The 20,311-nt window shown below is 36.0% G+C and overlaps 1 protein-coding gene and 1 long non-coding RNA gene across 3 annotated transcripts in view; both read right to left on the bottom strand.

Annotated features, from left to right (window-relative positions):
• LOC121736351 (leishmanolysin-like peptidase) overlaps positions 1-17,152 on the bottom strand; it is a 90,266-nt gene extending 73,114 nt beyond the window's left edge. For both annotated transcript variants that reach the window (XM_042127493.1, XM_042127494.1), the window contains exon 1: positions 16,848-17,152. In XM_042127493.1, the coding sequence (XP_041983427.1) occupies positions 16,848-16,997 (150 nt within the window). In that variant the 5' untranslated portion in view covers positions 16,998-17,152. The remainder of the gene's footprint in view (positions 1-16,847) is intronic.
• Positions 17,153-17,389: 237 nt separating this feature from the next.
• On the bottom strand, positions 17,390-19,833 carry LOC121736366. Its single transcript, XR_006037001.1, has 3 exons — positions 19,567-19,833; positions 17,872-17,876; positions 17,390-17,402 (listed from the first exon to the last, which is right to left on the bottom strand). It is a non-coding gene; the product is annotated as an uncharacterized LOC121736366 (long non-coding RNA).
• Between the last annotated feature and the right edge of the window lie 478 nt (positions 19,834-20,311).

Below are 20,311 nucleotides of genomic sequence, written 5' to 3'. Positions count from 1 at the left end.
GATTTTTTTACTTTTTAATATTTTTAAATTGTTGATATTAATATTCATTATTTCTTGACCTAGCGACATCTAGCGACATCTATTTTGTAATTCTATGACCACTCTGTGGTGACTGGCGGCAATACTGATGGTCCGATTTACATTAAATCGTAATGATGTCACTTGTGCAACATTTAATCCAACAAATAAAATGTTGAATTTATTCAATAATAAGATGTACAACTTCAAAACATCTGAATCTTCAGATGAAGATGAAATATTTAACATATTAAATCAATAATTATTATAATAAAAATATTTTAAAACATATTTCAGTATATTATTTCTAAACTATTATAAATTTATACAGTGTGTAACAAAAACTAGTGATAATACTTTAGGGTGTGTACATGTTCCTTGTAGAGAGTTCACTGTGAAAGTAGCAGCTCTGAAAGACGAACATTTTTTTTCACTTTTGTATGGGCAAGGGCCCGAGCATCACGAGTTTCCCCATTCAAAAGTGAAAAAAAATTTTGGTCTTTCAGCGCTGCTACTTTCACAGTGAACTCTCTGCAATGAACATGTACACACCCTAAAGTATTATCACTTGTTTTTGTTACACCCTGTATATATATGCATATTTTGGGGGGAAAACAAAAAAATTAAGGCGATTTTAGGGGTTTTTGACACCAATTTAGGGATAAATATTTTTGAGAGGTGGTAACACTGCTGTAACTCAAGGTAGGTAGGTAGAGATTTGAAATTTTCACAGATTATGTATATCTGTTGCCGCTATAACAACAAAATATACTAAAATCAAAATAAATTAACATTTAAGGGGGGCTCCCATACAACAAACGTGACTTTTTTGGCCTTTTTTTACTCGGTAACAATAATGGCAACAGGTAGGCATTTTAAATTTTCACAAAGGCCTTAGTTATATATCTGTATCTACTTTAATAATTAATAATATTTAAATAAAATAAAAATTTAAGGGGGGCTCCCATACAAAAAAACACAAATTTTGGCCTATTTTTGCTCTATAACGGTACGGAACCCTTCGTGTGCTTGTCCAACTCGCACTTGGCCGATTATATTTTTATTATTTTATGCTAGGTACGACAATTTCCTGTTCATTCGGTTTTTCTTTTTGCTGTTGTATTTTCATCTTGAAAACGTATCAATCTATACTAATACTAGCTGTTGCCCGCGACTTCGTCCGCGTGGACTTCAGTTTATAGCGCGCGATGTCAACAAAATTGGTGTCAAAAGCTTTTAAAAAAAACACTGGTACCCCTTAAATCAAAACAGCTGTGCAGTGTGCACATAATATTTCATTTTTTAAAATTAAACTTTATATAATATGCCAAATTTTAAAGCTTATTTAGCCCCCCAATTACACAACTTTACCCATAAACTATTTATCATTGATAGGTTTAAGGTTACGTCACTTTAAATAATATAAAGTACTGACTTATTAAATAACGTACCTATAATAAATAACAATCGAAAAAAATCGGAACTCGGATATTTGATGATACCACCTCTTATAGAAAGATGTTGGGCAAGCGTTAGCACGATGTAAGAGACGCACGGCGCCATCTAGTATGAATTTTTGGAACTAACTTAATTTGAACAAATTTTCGTATTTTCACCCCCTTACAACCCTTTTTCCAGTAAAAAAGTAGCCTATGTCCTTTCTCAGGCTTTAGACTAGCTGTATACAAAATTTCATTACAATCGTTTCGGTAGTTTTGGCGTGAAAGCGAGACAGACAGACAGACAGACAGAGATACTTTCGCATTTATAATATTAGTATAGAAGTATAGATTATAATTCTGCAGAGTTTGTTTGTTTGTTTGTTTGAACGCGCCAATCTCAGGAACTACTGGTCCGATTTAAAAAATTATTTCAGTGTTAGATAGCCCATTTATCGAGGAAGGCTATAGGCTATATTTTATCACGCTAAGACTAATAAAAGCGAAGAAATAGAGGAAAGTGTGGAAAAAACGGGGAGAAATTATTTGGAAGGGCTTATTTGAACGCGCTAATCTCAGGAACTACTGGTCCGATTTGAAAAATTATTTCAGTGTTCGATAGCCTATTTATCGAGGAAGGCCATAGGCTATATTTTATTATTCTACGACTAATAGGAGCGAAAAAATAGAGGAAAATGTGGAAAAAATTATCTTAAGATTCTCAAGAACTACTGAAGCAATTTTTATGTTATTTGGCAAACATGAAGAATAGACCACGTTAAGGGACATAGGCTATTTTTTTGCGGAAAAATGTACGGTCGTGTGAAATTCCTAAATTACGCAAGCGACGCCGTGCGGAACATCTATATATAATAAAATCATAGGAAAGTCAATGCTCTACATTGAATATTTTTGTACAATAAATAATACTTGGGACCGTGATCTACTATACTAACGCGGACGAAGTCGCGGGCAACAGCTAGTATTCAATAAATAGATACTCGAAAGTCGTAACATAGGAAAAGTTTAAGCCAACCTCCGCTGCTTCTGAATGAGTCAAAAGATGTTTAAATATTGACATAAATTACGCAAACACGAGCAAGTCACACGATGACCACAGCTGCGCAACAGGCAACAGGAAAGGAACATTACCGTGATCAAACTTGTAATTCAATGTGACACAAGAAATGAGGATGATTTGGTCGCACGGTCTGCATTAATCCTACTTTGAATGACTGTGTCATTCATTTTGTATATCCATACTAATATTATAAATGCGAAAGTGTGTCTGTCTGTCTGTCTGTTACCTCTTCACGCTCGAACTGCTGAACCGGTTTTGCTGAAATTTGGCATGGAGATACTTTGAGTCCCGAGAAAGGACATAGGATAGTTTTTATCCCGGAAAAATGTGCGGTTCCCGCTCGATAAACGAATTTTGGCGCAACGGACATGCGGGTGTCATCTAGTTTTTTTTATAAAATTAGGGGGCAAACGAGGGAATTACGGGTCACCTAATGGAAAGCAACAATCGTCGCCCATGGACACTCGCAAGAAGAGCTGCTGGTGCGTTGCCGACCGTTTAAGAGGGTAGACGCTCTCATCTTCAAGGTTTGCAGGTCCAGAAATGCTGCTGGCGACAGTTCGTTCCAGAGTTTTACTGAGAAACTTTAAAAAATATTTTTTTATGGTACCTACCTCCCCTACAAGTCAAGCGGGGTGGTTTTTTTTTCCGCGTCCACCCCACCGTGTGGGGCTGGGGTGTCGTTGGATATTGTTTTTTTGGCCGAATACATTTTTTTTTTTGGTTATTTGACTATTAGTCTATTACTCAATAACTTATTTTTACTGCGTCTACTCTGTCTTGACAGACTGTAGTATCATCAATTCATCATCATGATGCATCCGCGTGTCGTAACATCGTCAATCTTTCCAATTATTGATGTCGTAACTTTCTAAACCTTTGACCCAGCTTAAAATATTATATTATAAGTTATAACTCATAACCAATAACTGTATAGCTATAAGCTACGGTGAAAAATTGAAAAACATACAACAGTCGAGTAAGAATTGTAAGGTGACCAAGTAGAGGAAGTTTTGTGGACATGTCCAGTAGTCCTGATTTGTAAGATTGGTGAGTTCGGTCTATGGTTCGGTAGACTGTGAAAGAACTACTGTCATTTATGCTTATTTTTACTTTAAGAGTTCGGATGCCGTCGATGTTCTCATACAAACCTAATACCAAGATAATTTCTCATACGAGAATATTTACCATAATATTTTTCAGCTTAAGATAGTAATTACCTAGGTTCCTGTCTTCGATCCTGTACAAAGATTCACTGCAAAATGTTTACATACCAAAAAATATGAACGATTACAATTTAGTATGTATATTATAATCGTTCATTATTTTTGGTATATAAATATTTTGCAGTGAATCTTTGTACAGGAACCTAGGTAATTACTATCACTCAAATATGGTAAATATTCTCGTATGGGAAATGATCTTGGTATTACGTTTGTATGAAAATTTCGATGGCACCCGGACTCTTAATGACTGTCGATAGATTACTGAAAACTGTCTTTATTGATATGGGACGAGTTACGAGATAAGTGGAAGACTCTGGGGGAGGTCTTTGCCCAGCAGTGGGACAACAATCAGCATAGACTATTAATTATATTTGGCTTAAAAGGATGGAAAGGATGTGGCACAGCCTCACAAGTCACAGGCCATAGAGCACAGTAATAATTATAAAATGCTAGTCTTTGTGTCAGAAATTGGAAAAGTCACATGACACACAAAGACACCGTATATTGAATAAGGGCCAGGCCACAAACCTGCGCTGCGGCGCGGCATTGTAAAAAACTACATTGCTTTTAAAAGTTTGTTTTTACTTTTTGCGATACGACGCCGCAACGCAGTGTTGTGGCCTGGCCCTAACTTATGTACGTCGCTACGTTCTGAGGTCGCTACCATGTCGCTACATAATTAATAACTTTATAAGTAATGCCTTGATTAGACCTACCGAGTAGAGTGGCAACTGGCAAAGCAAGTGCCCTCGGCCGAGCACATCCATACAAAACATACAGAGTGCTTGGCCGAGCGCACTGTCTCGCCAGTCGCCACTAGCCACTAGGCCAGGATGCTAAATAAATTAAGCGAGGTAATAGCCAATACATTAAACTTAATAATAATAATTTATTCGATCTTCGCTACCAAAAGCACTTGACCGATTTTTAAAGCAAATTAGTAATAAACAAATAATGATTATACCAAAACCAGCGTCAAATCATGTTTACTGACAACAATAAATCTAAGTAAATACATGTCAGCAAACCCATAAGTTTATCACTAATGATATAACAGTTAACACTGATGTAAGTGATATAACAGATTCGGTTAACAAAGATGGCGCTTACGCAACGGAGAAAGTACCACGGGGTATCGCACACACAAAAACGTCGCTTGCGGCTTGACCTTTATTACAACGGCCTAAAAATCATTCTGAGAGGAAAATAATTCTGAATGTACTGTGAGACTGATGAAGTGATCATTACTGATTAGATGACGCCCGCAACTCCGATGCGCCAAAATTCGTTTGTCGCTTAGGAACCGTACATTTTTCCGGGATAAAAAGTATCCTACGTCCTTCCCGGGGAAGGACGTAGGATACTTTCTCTAACTCAAAGTATTTCAGCAAAATCGGTTCAGCGTGAACAGCGTGTTCAGCGTAACAGACAGACAGACCAGACACACTTTCGCATCAGGCATTCTGGTCTAAAAATAAATAAATGCGCGGCCAGAAATAAGAATATTTCCAATAGCTAGGGTATTTTTACCTTAAGTTCTTAATATGGCCGCGCAGCTTTTTTTTAGACCAACATCGTATGGAAATTGGCTGATGTCCTTTATAATATTAGTATGGAAGTATGGATGCAGCGGACCAAACATCGCATAATCCAGGAGGCTACTCCGAAATGTTTTGACCGAAAGATTCGGCCGCTGTCCTACTATAGGTACTTCCGTCCAAAAGTTCAGGGCTCGGGCCAGGGTTAGAAATAAGTTTGACTAAACTACGATAGACGATAACGCCCCCGGAAGGAACTTTGGAGTAATACAATGAATTATGATAGAACACATTTGAAATTACTACAGAGGGCTACGGCCACTAGCTCCGTGGCTACGGCATAGCCCCCGCTCGATCGGAAGATCCTTTGAGTCTGCCAGCGAATTCCCGATACGGATAGAGTAACAATATCGAGCCCACAAACGAAACCGAAATTGATTTACGTATACACTTACACAGTATCTTTCTATGAGATTAAATTGTCAACGTGCTGATAAGTGCCGACTGGACATCAAAAAAAGAGTTCTGCTGTCATGTATCACACGCCTCGTTTTACCACGCGTAGTGTTACTGATAGTGACATCTCGCTTGCTCAGGCCTTTGTTTCTTTATGATCTAGACATAGAAGAAATATCTAGAAAATGTCATGCACTAACAAATAACAATATTTGGCTACTAAATGACACATAACTGCTTAAAATTCACTTCCTTCGATCAGTTCACTTCAGAGGAATACTGTATCAACTGCATGCTATGTGATTAAACTGATTATGTTATAGCTATACACTACAATTTACATATAATATTACTTACTAGATTTTTAAAGAAATTCAAAGAAACGATTGTTTGGTAGATTTTGCAATGTTTAGGGCCTTCGATACTTTTGTAAATTAACAAGTCGTCTAGGACGTGAACACAACAGTTCCTTTGCTTCGCCCTTATTAGGTGTCAAAATTGGGCAATAGAGGAAGGTCGTTACTCGTTGCGTCATTTCGGAATTCGGATTACATTTACCTAAAATTTAAATGTTTTAAATAACACTTATGGCATTGATTTTTAAAAGCTTTTTAAATATGTTGTTCATACTAGCTAATATTATGAATGCGAGAGTGTCTATGTGTTAACGGTTTTCGTTAAAACCGCTGAACAAATTATAATGAAATTTTAAGGGGACGAACCACAGAAATAAATCAAGATAGAACGGCTAAGCGGGTGGAATACGCGTGTTTCAATCTTGCACAAGTGAGCAAGATTCGTTAAACGTTCATTCAGTCAGCGCGCACGTCTCGACTTTATTACACCGGAGCGGTTGTGCAAAAATGCCTCATTGTGCAGTGTCTAATTGTAAAAACAGAAGTACGAAAGTGAATCGGTCAAAAGGAGGTATTTCTTTCCAAGAGTAAGTTATTTGTTCTAACTAAAAGCAAAGCAAAAATTGACACGTTCGATTCCTTAGCAACACACGCGCGTCGCCGTTCTATCTTGATTTATTTCTATGGGATGAACTCTAGAGTGTCCAAGCTTTAAATCATAAAATCGTGTACTATGGAAACAAAGAGGAATGGCTTTTGCTTACAGTGGGACACTGAAGTGTGCTAATAATAATAATATTTTAAGTCCTGACTCCTTCGAAAAGACGTCGTTAGTTTTCATTTCGGAAAAAAGTACGACGCAACCGCAGTTGGCTAACGTTTATTTAATTCTTTATCGTAATTCGAAGGTAAGTTTTAAAAATATATAATATTTAAAAATAAAAGAAGCAATTAAAACATTTTCCCATATTAATATTTATGTACAAACGATACAAAAATGATTTGGTGGAATATTCTAGTAGGTAGCTTTGTACGGTGTACACCGTATTCAAATTAGCTAATTATTATTTCACTTCGTTATATTTTTAACGATAGCAGTGAGAAAGCTGAACTTATTAAGATGGTTCGTTGGATTTACAGCTATTGAGATTTGAGAAGAGAAAGATAAAGGACATATTGTAATTGTATAAGTTCAAGTTAAAAATAAAAACATCTTACATACTTTATAAGTAAAGTTTACAGACCAATGCTCTTTTAATCTTTACTCTTTTCTTTCTGAAGTTTCTAGACAGAGGATGAAAAGGGATCTGAGACTCTGGGCAGCCACTAGCTACATGTCTTCAGACGATTCACATTTCATATCCTTCTTCCATAACTGATCCCGACCTAATTACAACAAAACTGCGAAACGGACGTGTGCATCCCTTTATACAGGGTGTAACAAAAATAAGTGATAATACTTTAGGGTGTGTACGTGTTCCTTGTAGAGAGTTCACTGTGAAAGTAGCAGCGCTGAAAGACCAAAAAATTTTTTCACTTTTGTATAGGGAAACTCGTGACGCTCGGACCCTTGCTCATACAAAAGTGAAAAATTTTTTTGGTCTTTCAGCGCTGCTACTTTCACAGTGAACTCTGTACAAGGAACACGTACACACCCTAAAGTATTATCACTTATTTTTGTTACATCCTGTATATGAACTAAGTACACTTTTATTTATCAGTAACTCACTGCTAAATAAAGGTGTTACTTCCTTACTGCCAATAAGGAAGTAACTGTCACTCTCTAGGGAGCTAGCTTGGTGGCCATTATCCCTTGAGGATTCTATGTTACATACGCGGGAACAGAATTCCAAATTTAAAATTTCTTGAAGGCTCTAATGTTTTACTTTCCCCCTTCGATTATTTTGCAGTTTTCAGGTTTATTGACTCGATGCTATACGTCATTATTATGAAAAAAAATTAAGCGATAAGCGAATTTACAGGAAAGTAATGTAAACGGGCACTGGAATGCTATTCAGTGCATTCCAGTAAGTAACTGTTTACATTATTCGGATTATTCCATTAGCAATCAGCGCTGGATTAGTCACTGGTTTTTTTTGTTTTATGAAAGAAGGGGGCAAACGAGCAAACGGGTCACCTGATGGACAGCAACTTCCGTCGCCCATGGACACTCGCAGCATCAGAAGAGCTGCAGGTGCGTTGCCGGCCTTTTAAGAGGGAATAGGGTAATAGGGGAGGGTAGGGATGGGAAGGGAAGGGAATAGGGGAGGATAGGGAAGGGAATTGGGCCTCCGGTAAACTCACTCACTCGGCGAAACACAGCGCAAGCGCTGTTTCACGCCGGTTTTCTGTGAGAACGTGGTATTTCTCCGGTAGAGCCAGCCCATTCGTGCCGAAGCATAGCTCTCCCACGTATAAATAATGTAAACCCGCTCGCGCTATAACGTAGTTTCTGCGGGGCTAAAATGGTCACATTTAGCAATTCCTCTCAATCAATTCAGCAAATGAAATGTCAAAACTGTCAAACTGACAAATGTCAAATCAGTACAAAAATACAGAAATGAATTGCAAGCAGAGTTGCATTTTGCGATTTTAGAAAAATGAATCATATTATGATTCATATCATGATTCTTCAAAGCGACCATTTTAGCCCTGCTGAATTGATGTACTGCTCTTGGTGACAAAGAATAGTTGCTGGCGTCTTGCAACTTGCAAGCGGCATGAGACCTTGTGCTGCGAATGGTCATTCATTAATATCATTAGAATACCGGAAGGGTTACTGATCTGGTTTGCCGCGTTGTGCACGCGTGACTCATCATCATCAACGAAGTAAGCAACTGAGGGCTTAACCAGCACCTTGTGTTTATCACATCTTTATAGAACTGCCGATCGAAAAGTATGGAATTGACATGACATGAGTCGATTATGACTTCATATTATCGAACGCTTATGCCAATTGCCAACTCCATACACATTGATCGGCGATTCTATAAACAAAACTATAAAGAAAACGTCTTGAGACTTGACTAGGGGCTATTCTTTTAGAACATCTTACTTGGGAGTTGGGAGTCTACCACTGATTAGGGAACTAACCCAGCTAGAAATATGGTGAGATAATTCAAATCTTAAAACATTTTGATATTAAATTGATTGGTAGTGTTTCTTAAAAAAAAGTAAAAACGCTTTCAAAATGTTCAAATCTGTTAAAATAAATTAATTAATCTTGACATTTGTTACACAATAATAGCCTTTAAATTAAAATTTCTAATAGCCCGGTCTTACAAGTGACTGATAAATGTTACAGAAAAAACTAATAAACCAAATTAGATCACATCCTGCGAACTTAGCCTAATGGCTAAATTATGGAAAATTCGGTAACAAAAACTAGAAACATAAAATATAATATTGCGCGTTAAAGGTTCACGCACACTTTGTCGGCGCGTGTCGGGGCGGGTTGGCGCGCAACGCATTGACAAATTTTGAGCCGAGGCTTGCCGGGCCGCATCGCATCACATCCGCGCGCAGCTTGCGGAGGTATGTATGGAGGCGGATTTTTGCGATGCGCCCCGGCACGCTGAGCTCCGGCACGGCCCGTCTTAGTGTGCCAAACATCGTCTTTCTCTCCTCACATTCACGCCCGTCTTTCATATGCCAGGTGAAAAAGGACGACGCGGATTCATCGCCAAAATAGAATTTTCTCAATAATTCGACAAATATACAACATTTTAAAAATCCGTTAGGTCGGTTTCCCTATTTGATAGAATTTTATACAATGCAATGTGTTAAAATATTAACTTAGTTCAATGCACGGTTATGGCAATAAAAATGAAAAATTCGTGAAAATTAGAAGCATCTTTGTTTTTTTCTATAGAGAAAATTTTAAGATATCGTGTTTTTGCTCAGATCGAATTCTTGGAAATATAATGTATAGTATCTAATTTTAGAAAATGAAACAATTCGAGGCTTATTTTCAAGTATAAAAATGAATTATAGAATCGAACATTTTGGGTTAGTCGCCCCCTTAAAATTAAAAAGAAATAGGGTTACCAGGCGTCCGAATAAAGCCGGGCATAACCAGGCCGGACTCGCAAAGTCCGGCCTATCTGGATTTTACTAGACTTTTTATATTTCGAATTTGAGCGCAAAATTTATAACGCATCTAATATTGTGTCCTCCAGAAAATATTAATTCATGCAGTTATTGGTTTTTGCCAATCCATACTTCCAGAAAGTCCTCTTCATGCTTAAACCACTGAAGCGATTTTGATGTAACTTGGTATGCAGATACTTTGAATCCCGGGATAGGACTTACAACAGTGAATAGTTTATATCCCAGAAAAATGTACCCGCGCATACGAATTTCCGCACAACGGAGTTGCGAGCTTTATCTAGTTTTTTTTTAATGATATAAGGGGGCAAACGAGCAAACGGGTCACCTGATGGATAGCAACTTCCGTCGCCCATGGACACTCGCAGCATCAGAAGAACTGCAGGTGCGTTGCCGGTCTTTTAAGAGGGAATAGGGTAGGGGATTGGGCCTCCGGTAAACTCACTCACTCGGCGAAACACAGCGCAAACGCTGTTTCACGCCGGTTTTCTGTGAGAACGTGGTATTTCTCCGGTCGAGCCGGCCCATTCGTGCCGAAGCATGGCTCTCCCACGTGTGAAGTTTCTAATAAATTCATTTTTTTTGTTAATTTCGTCCAGTACCGCGCCAATGCCAGTCGACCACAATAATATTTTCATATCTATTGGAACTGTACAATGTTAGTGCAACAGTCGCAGGCTGACCTTCGTCGAGTGGGCTTGCATAATGCAATAATCGTACTGAATGTTAAAACTCGAATAACTATACATCGATATTCTATAATCGATTCTGGCAATTCTGACCGCATACAATTAACCTAGTGCCGATTCGGAATTTAAATTCTAGATTCTAGAACGATGAGTCTAGTTAGATAATCACTTATCACGAAAGTCTGAAATAGTCTAAATTAATACTATTTGATGGGAAAGTGTGTCTGTGATTGTACTTATTACCTTTTCATGCTTCGATTTTTATACAAAAAAATGTATAAAATACTTTGATTGTTGTAAAAGGTACCTATTGGATAGTTTTCATCACGAAAAAAAAATGTTCCAAAGCGGTGAACGGTCTGCGCAACTTGCTTGCGGGCAAAGCTTAAGTCGAAACGAGCTACTTTATGCTACTGAATGAGTCGGCACTCGGCAGCTAATCGCTCGTCTGCACAACTCTCCCCTCTAACGGGGTGTGATGATGACAGGTTTGTCGACCTTCTGTTCCGAGCGTTTCCGCTGCTCTAACCTTCGTGTAATGGGTCCGCTGACATTTCATGTTGAATTACATTTTACGCAATACTTTATACTTATTCAATTATATGATAACGCTAAAAGGCTTCTGTATAACTAGTGTTCCGAATTCAAATTGTTCTTCGTTATGTTACGATTCGATTTTCAAATTGTGAGGAAGATTTTGGTGGCAGCGGCGGGATTTCTACAGTACTTTTGTTTCAAGAGGACAGTTATAATTTTACTTTTTACAAAATATAATACATAATATTATGATGAAAGCGAATGTATGTCTGTCTGTCCATCCGTTCTTTTCGCTTAAAGATATATTCGATTTTTAAGTAAGACAGATCTTAAACAGATCTAAAACTATTTGTTGAAATTATTCAGTGTTTTAACACTGGAGCTTGCTTTACCTTTTTCGATTTTAAAAGTTGTGGGTGAAGTAGGACAATCATTGCAAATTCCTAGACTTGACCTTTGTAGGAATAACGATTAAGTAAATTAGAAATATATATTATTAAAATTAAAATGACATTTAGAATAATTACTGGACGTACCTAACTTCTATGGTTATTTATTGATAATAACTAGCTGTTGCCCGCGACTTCGTCCGCGTGGACTTCAGTTTATAGCGCGCGATGTCAACAAAATTGGTGTCAAAAGCTTTTATAAAAAAACCCTGGTACCCCTTAAATCAATACAGCTGTGCAGTGTGCAAACGATAAGTACTTCATTATTGTATGTTAAACTTTATATATTATGCCAAATTTTAAAGCTTATTTAGCCCCCCAATTACACAACTTTACCCATAAACTATTAATCATTGATAGGTTTAGCCCCAATTTCACCAACGTCTGTTAGTGTTAACAGCTTGTTAAAATATCCTGTCTTCTCTTTCATTCATATGAAAAATGAAACAGCTAACGTGATACTAATTCGAGCATTAACTTTAACAGTCGTTGGTGAAATTTGGTCTTAAGGTTACGTCACTGCCTGCACAGATAAAGTACTGAGTTATTTAATACCGTAGAATAGATATAACAATCGAAAAAAATCGAGACTTAAATGTAAGATGATACCACCTCTTATAGAAAGACTTTTGAGCAAGCGTCAGCGCGATGTAGAAGACGCACGGCGCCATCTATTATGAATTTTTTGAACAAATTTACGACCCTTACAACCCTTTTTTCCAGTAAAAAAGTAGCCTATGTCCTTTCTCAGGCTTTAGACTATCAGTATACAAAATTTCATTACAATCGGTTCGGTAGTTTTGGCGTTTGGCGTGAAAGCAAGACTGACAGACAGACAGACAGACAGACAGAGATACTTTCGCATTCATAATATTAGTACAGATTATGTGCACACTGCACAGCTGTTTTTGGGTATTTTGATTAATTAAGGGCCGCGCTACACCGGAATGGCAGCGGCGAGGCGAGCACTTTCAGCGCTGCCATTCGACGAAGTCGCGGGCAACAGCTAGTTATGAATAAAAACAATAATATATAATAAAGTAGGTATGATTAGTTCTGTTATAATAATGAAGTAAAAAATAAAGCGCCATCTGTTTTCATATATTAGAATTAAAATGTAAAAATATTTTCTGGATGGAATATAGGCCAACACAACACACTCGAACTCCTTAGAAATGCAGTAGGAGTTCTATAAGATAAGATAGATTGATTATTATTATAGCAAGTGATAATATTATTAAACATAATATTCTAACGTATTAAAAACTATAAACAAAAACATAATAACTAATAAGTATGATTAGTTCTATGTTACAACGAAGTAAAAAAAAAGCGCCATCTGTTGAATCGTATTAGAACTAAAATGTTCATTGCATCGCGTCGATATATTTCTGGATTTTTTATAATATTATACATAAAATATATTTAAGATTTTTGAAATATTATTTTAATACACATCCAAGACCCAGAAACATTGAAAACTTTTTGTTCCGCCTGCGGGACTCGAACCCAGGACCCCCGGGATGAGCGCTGGCCTGCGCAATGCGAAGTAATTTTCATCGATATTTTCATGGAAATAAGATATTTTCCCACATCAAAATGTAGCCTATGTCCTTTCTCAGACTCTAGAATAACTGTGTACAAAATTTCATTGCAATCGGTTCAGTAGTTTTGGCGTGAAAGCGAGACAGACAGACAGACAGACAGACAGACAGACAGACAGACAGAGATACTTTCGCATTTATAATATTAGTATAGATTACATAGAGTCTAGGTCTATTTGTTGAAATTTCCCGCTCAAACTACCGATACGATTTGCATGATATTTCGAATGGAGATTTTGAGTCCTACGACAGGCCTTAGGTTAGGTTTACGGACAACCGCGCGTAAATGGAATTCCTGCGCGAACCAAATTCACATCTTGTAGCTTGTAGAGAATATAATATGGACTCGTCTAAAGTCTAAACTCTAGACTCTAGAGGTACTACTTTCTCATTGTCTAGTTACCGTGGGACTAGATTAGAACTCGCCTCAAAGTGTTGTCCAGGCTGCCCAGAGCCTTGGACAAAATATGGACACATCCTAGTCTCTTAGGCGTTAAAACTTTTAATCTCATTTTCTGTGTAACCAACCAGACATTGTCCAACAGGTTACACAGCAACCGCTTCAGATCAAGGTGGTTACTCAACCAGGACTTGACCACCGTAAATTATATCACCGCACATACAACTTTATTACACTTAAAACCACTTTCGTGTAATTGTTTTTAGTGAAAGTCTGTTTCATAGAAAGCGTTTTGCACCTGTGATATATTAGACGAGATTGCTACCGTTTACACCATACCACTTGCCACCGACTGACCACATACTTATATAAAATTAGGGGGCAAACGTGAGCAAACGGGTCTTCTGATGGAAAGCAACTATTTAACCGTCCCCCATGGACACGTCGCAATCGCAACGTCGGAAGAGTGTGAGTTGCCAGACTTTTAAGAGGGAATACATACTTGAAGGTTTGCAGGTCGTATTGGTCTGAAAATACTGCTGGCGACAGTTTGTTCCAGAAATTTTACTGCATTATAATGTAATTTGCCGAAAATAAATGATTTGTATTTGTACATAATATATGGCAGAAAGTTACGCGAAATACGCACGGTGGAAGACTGCCACTCATCAAGGTGATGAGGATGGTATATTTTTCGCGTGGAACGTTTAATAATTTACATGAACGTTACTAGATAATAAGTAGCTTCAAGAGATTAATTTATACTTCGTCTAGCAAGGAATACAAGGAATAGGAAAAGCATAGACTCAAGATACTAATTTATGAAAAAGTGGGCGTTAGTTAGCTCATGATTTAAGTAGCAGATGCCCAAGGTATGAAGGCCCAAAGTATGGAATTGAAGATTTAAAACGCCGGCAACTTGCAACGTATAATATTTTGAGTTATGTGTCTAGTCGTGACTTGCGACCATTGTCCGTAATCGCTTACCAAAATCCTTGTCGTGATATTCATATGACGTGTATTTTCAAAGAAAAACATTTTTAAAGTAGATTTTTATAACTCGAAAATATTTTTGAGTAAAGAAGATGACTAATAAAAAGAGAACTTTTCTTTTTTTATTTGAATCCGGCTTATGTCCGGCTTTGGTCCGGCGTAACTGTCAGGATTTTCCTGCAAAACGGATAAGTGATAGCAACCCTAGTTGCAGAATGCACTTCAGCGCGATTTAATCGGGACCCGAAAGTAATCAGAAAGCGTGTAACTATTCGCGCGAAAGAGTAATTATCAAATGAAAACAAAACTGGCGTTAATTATACCACATTATACCTACTTACTAATTTTAAATCAAATATTTTTTAACATGAAAATGAAACAAAGGACTAATGGATTGGCAATCGATTATTCGATTGCCAGGGATGGCCAGGGCCTTTTACCTAACAAAGTGCTTAAGGTGCTGGGTACCATCGAAATTCTCATACATACGTAATAAGTACCAAAATAATTTTCTCACACGAAAACATTTAACATGTTTGAGTTATTTTTTTAGCTTAAAATAGTAATTGACCTAGGTTCCTGCGTAAAAATTTACTACAAAATATTTAAACACAAAAAAATATTTTCTAGTGTTTAAATATTTTGTAATAAATTTACTACTGAATATTTAAACAAAAAAATATTGTGTAACACTAAATATATACTTATATAAAATATTTTTTAAAGTTTATACGTAATGTATGAGAATTTCGATGGTACCCGGCTTCTTAAGTAGCTAGTAAATGTACATTTATTTGTTTATAAATGAGATTTACAATAATAATAATAATAATAATAATAATATCTATGGACGCTTCACACCACGTCAGTCTGGCCCCGTGCTAAGTACCTAAAGGACTTGTGTTACAGGTACCAAACAACGGAAATATATTTAATATTTTTATACTATACATATATTTAAGATTTTTATTATATCATACACATATTTAATACACATCCAGACCCGGGAACTTTGAAAACTCTTTGTTCCGTCGGCGGGATTCGAACCCGCGACCTCCGGCTTGAGCTACCGACGCGCTCACCACTGAGCCACAGAGATCGAACAATAATAGTACTTATTCCTTTTTATTTCAATCATAAACATTAAATATTATAAAAATTAGGTATTATAATTTTCATACTTGGACATTTTTATTTATAAAAAATATTAAAAACAGGGCCAGACTTTTTAATTTATTTAAATAGAATTTTAGGGGGCTCACTAAAATGATGAAAAAAGGCTTTAAATTACTTACCTATATTGTAGTCTGACAGTTGAGGTATATTATGATAATAATATGATTATTGTTAAAAATGATTAATGTTTTATTTAGGTAAAGTGCATCAATGCCTACATTGTAATTTTTTTCTAAGGACTACTACTTGTTTTATTAGAAAATATAAATAGTCAATCAAAACATACCTACACTCTTGCGAATTTAAAGAATTGATTAAGTACATATTTAAAATTTTACCCCTCAGATTAGGAAGGGTGAGAAGTGGAAACACCAACGATGACACATTGTTTGGGGTTATCCTCTTGTTTAGGGTTGCCAGGCGTCCGGATAAAGCCAGATAAACAGTCTTTTTGATTGCTTGTCTGGCCAAAATTAAGAGGAGTCCGGCTTTAAATTTAATTTGTAGAGCTTTGAATCTACAATTTTATATGAAAATCTACAATTTTTAGAAGGTTTTACACCGAATAAAATGTAAAATTGCATTAATAAAACAGAAAATTACGAACATATTCCTACACTTTAGAGTTCATTCTAAGTGCTCGATAGCAGGACTTGTTTGTATAAATGTCCGGCTAAGCTGGCTGCTTTGTCCGGCTTTTTGGTTAAGCCACCTGACAACCCTACTCTTGTTACTGTTTACATTAACATACATTTAACAAGATTTATCAATAACTTACTTGATCTGCTTTCGGGTGTTCGTGAGTGCAGTGCACATGACTATGATCGCTTGTCAATTCGCTCGTAAATGTATGTGAAACGACACATTTCGTCGCGAAAATCAGAACTGCACACACTTTGACGCAATTAAAAATCGTTATTCCCGACATATCGGCGTCTTTTCACTTACACGACACTTGTTTACATTTTAAAATACACCATTCTCGTGGAAACACGTCCTCGCGCGGATGAAATTGTTTAATAACTAACATGAATTCGAGTTGGAAGGGCGCTTGGAATGAAATTGACAAAGACTGTCGTCCAAGTGAAGTTTGAAGCATGTTTGAAGCGTAAACAGCTGTGCGCGGTGTCACTTGTCAGCCATGTTTGAAGCGTGAATATTCCGTCTTACTCGCACATTAACGTTTTGCGGTTGCTGAAGTGAGATGCATGTATCATGATAACGATTTGCAATGTTATCACACTAAAAAACTTTGATAAGAGATAACAAATTGTAGTAAAAAATAATAATTATGATTCCTTTTTTATTACATCCTTTAATAATTATTATTGATCTATGTAAACAGAACATAAGTATCCAAAAGTAAATAGCAAATGTTATTTGCTATTTACTTTTGGCTTATATGAGTTATCATCTACGAATAATAAAAACTAAGGAAACATAACTCCCATACTTCAACCGTTTTAAATTTGGCTCCTTTTCGAACACTAAAATATGACAATTCAGATTTTCGCCAAGGTCGTATCCCAGGTAACGTATCATTATATTGCGCGCAGGACGACAGCCTGCGCGGTTATTGTCATTGTTATGAAACAAATAATTGTCAAAAGCGGATAGTATTATGCAGTATACACCAAGCACATCTACTATCACGAAGAAACGAGCCCATCATTATTATTTTAAAATCAAACATTTTCCTCTGATTCTTAAGACATCTTAGATACATCTATACTTACATATAATAAAATCGTAAGAGACTCAATTCTGTACATTGAATATTTTTGAAAAATAATACTTGGGACGTGATCTACAATCGATATGGAAGCCAAAAATATATTTTTAGAATTTTTGTCTGTTTATCAAAATACTTTAAAAATATGTTATCTTACCTATGAAATATTATTCCTTGATGTTTTTTGTGTAAGGTTGTATAATTGTTCTTGCACCATTTTACAACACAAGATGGCATATTTATTTTTATTTATGAATGACAAAGACGTGTCACCGCGATGCAGTCTAATTGCGTAATGGCGGTACGATCGGCTTATTACAGTGAGAGTGTGTCTGCAAGATGTGTACATGTGTTTGCCTGGGCTTATTAATCACTCATTTCTTAATGGCGATCCGTCCGTATTTTTTTTTGTACGTCCGTGGTTGTCATGATTAAAATTTAAACTTTCAAATTGAAATGGTAAAGAGGTCATATTTACACCGCGGCCTGTTATATTTTTTTGACTAATAAACCACCCCTAAATCCGGCCTTGCATTTAATGTTAACCCCACTCAAGAAAAAAATTAAATAACACTTGGGAATAATATTTTATGATTTATGCAATAAGAAGTGAGAAAAGGCTAATACTAATAAAACAACAGAGATCTTGCAATATAATTATTTATTTTCCCATTAACACCTTTTACAACGATTAATATCATATTATTATAATATTTACAGCACGATAATTATCCTGCTAAAAGTGCTTGGCAATCTCTCTCTACGGAAGAAAAATGGATAGATGGTGAAAAAAGTAGATTGCCGGGCACTATTAACAAAATGGCTATGCTGTTATCAACCTATTACTTACATAAAATAAATATACAACCACTCACAACAAAAACTATTTTGTACATGTTGTAATGTACATGTTGTAAAAATAAATTCCTTGTATTTTCTTGAATAATATATAATGTTCACTTCTTGTCTTGACTCTTGACATCTTTAAAATGCGATTCACAACAGATTTCATGTTTTTTGTGTATAACATTTTTTAACAAACTTAGCTGAACTATTAAAATAATATTTTTAAACAAATATTATTTTAATAGTTCAGCTAAGTTTGTTAAAAAATAAAAAATGAGATAAAAATTTATCATTTTTAAATTTGGTGCCAAGTATTTAAGGAGATTTGGTTAAAATTGTAGAAACTTAGGCCGGTATAATATATAAGTGTACTTACTATTTTGTCCATGATTACAATAAATATTTTTCTAAAGTTTTGTTTTGACAAAAAACAAGTGAATCTAGAGTTTGTATCATATAAAAAATTAAATGCAGAAAGCAGGTTTTACGTAAAGTTTTGTGGAATTAAAGTGACCGCAGACTTACAATTTCAAGTTGGCCAACTAAATCGCCTAGTAGGTATACCTATAGCTATAGCGACTTATGAGAGCTTGCACATTGCATCCAACTAAAACTAAATAATTGGACACCGATCGTATAAGAACCGCGATTCTTATCCCATTACTTACAAAATAAAAAGTTGTCCAATTAAATTGTGAAACTACGCAATTTAGCTGTACGATAGTCGGCAAACTTGAAATTGTATATCTGCGGTGACTCTTAAAGACTACAACAGGAACCTTCTTCATGGAAAAATACTACTTTTGTTCATTATAAACACAAATATTTAACAAAATATACTACAATATTACTACAATGTTTTCAGACACTACATTTTACCTAATTTTGATCCAAATGTGAATAAAAATCGAATATGGACTCAATTTTATTAATGCATGGTGGTATAGTATTTAGTTTTTATTCAAATCCGTAGCATTATAGCCACCAATACATTGTTTGTTGATCAAAATTAAATGAAACAGAGTGTGTACAACCTGTGGTACAACCAGAGTAGACAGAACCAAGTAGTACCTCGATTTCAAACAAACGGGCGAATATACGCGAGTTGGGCGTGACTGTTAATTTCAACATCTTTCAGAATTCTCAGTAATAATATACACTTTTCATGCACTTTTTCCACTTTTATCAATTAACAGTTATGTTTCACACGACCGGTTTCTATAAAATCATCATCAGGTGTAGTGCAGGTAATTTTAAATTTTTAAATAATTGGTATCTTTCACAATGCTTATATAGCAAATTTTTAAATAATTGGTATTTGCCATCATTTTTCTGGTACCTATACCTATAATCTATAGTAGTCTATAGTAACGCACACACGCCGGCCGATATGACATACTACGTCAAACGTAAGGCATCCATTACACGGTTTTGCTGTCAGTTTTACCACAGTCATGAGTCATGACTCTAACTGATGGATAACCTACCGTGTAAGAGCGTGACAGACTATGTACATGAAGTTGATTGACGAAAATCTGGATATCTTGATTTTTGCTTCATGCAAGCATCAGTCACGAATTTCGAACGAGTGTTGTCACATCTGACAAAATACGAAAAAAATTAGAAACGTATACCTTTGAAAATTTTGGCTTTGACTGACATAA

This window comes from Aricia agestis, chromosome 19, assembly GCF_905147365.1.
Source record: "Aricia agestis chromosome 19, ilAriAges1.1, whole genome shotgun sequence".
Lineage (NCBI taxonomy): Eukaryota > Metazoa > Arthropoda > Insecta > Lepidoptera > Lycaenidae > Aricia > Aricia agestis.
This window is presented reverse-complemented; position numbering and strand designations above follow the sequence as displayed.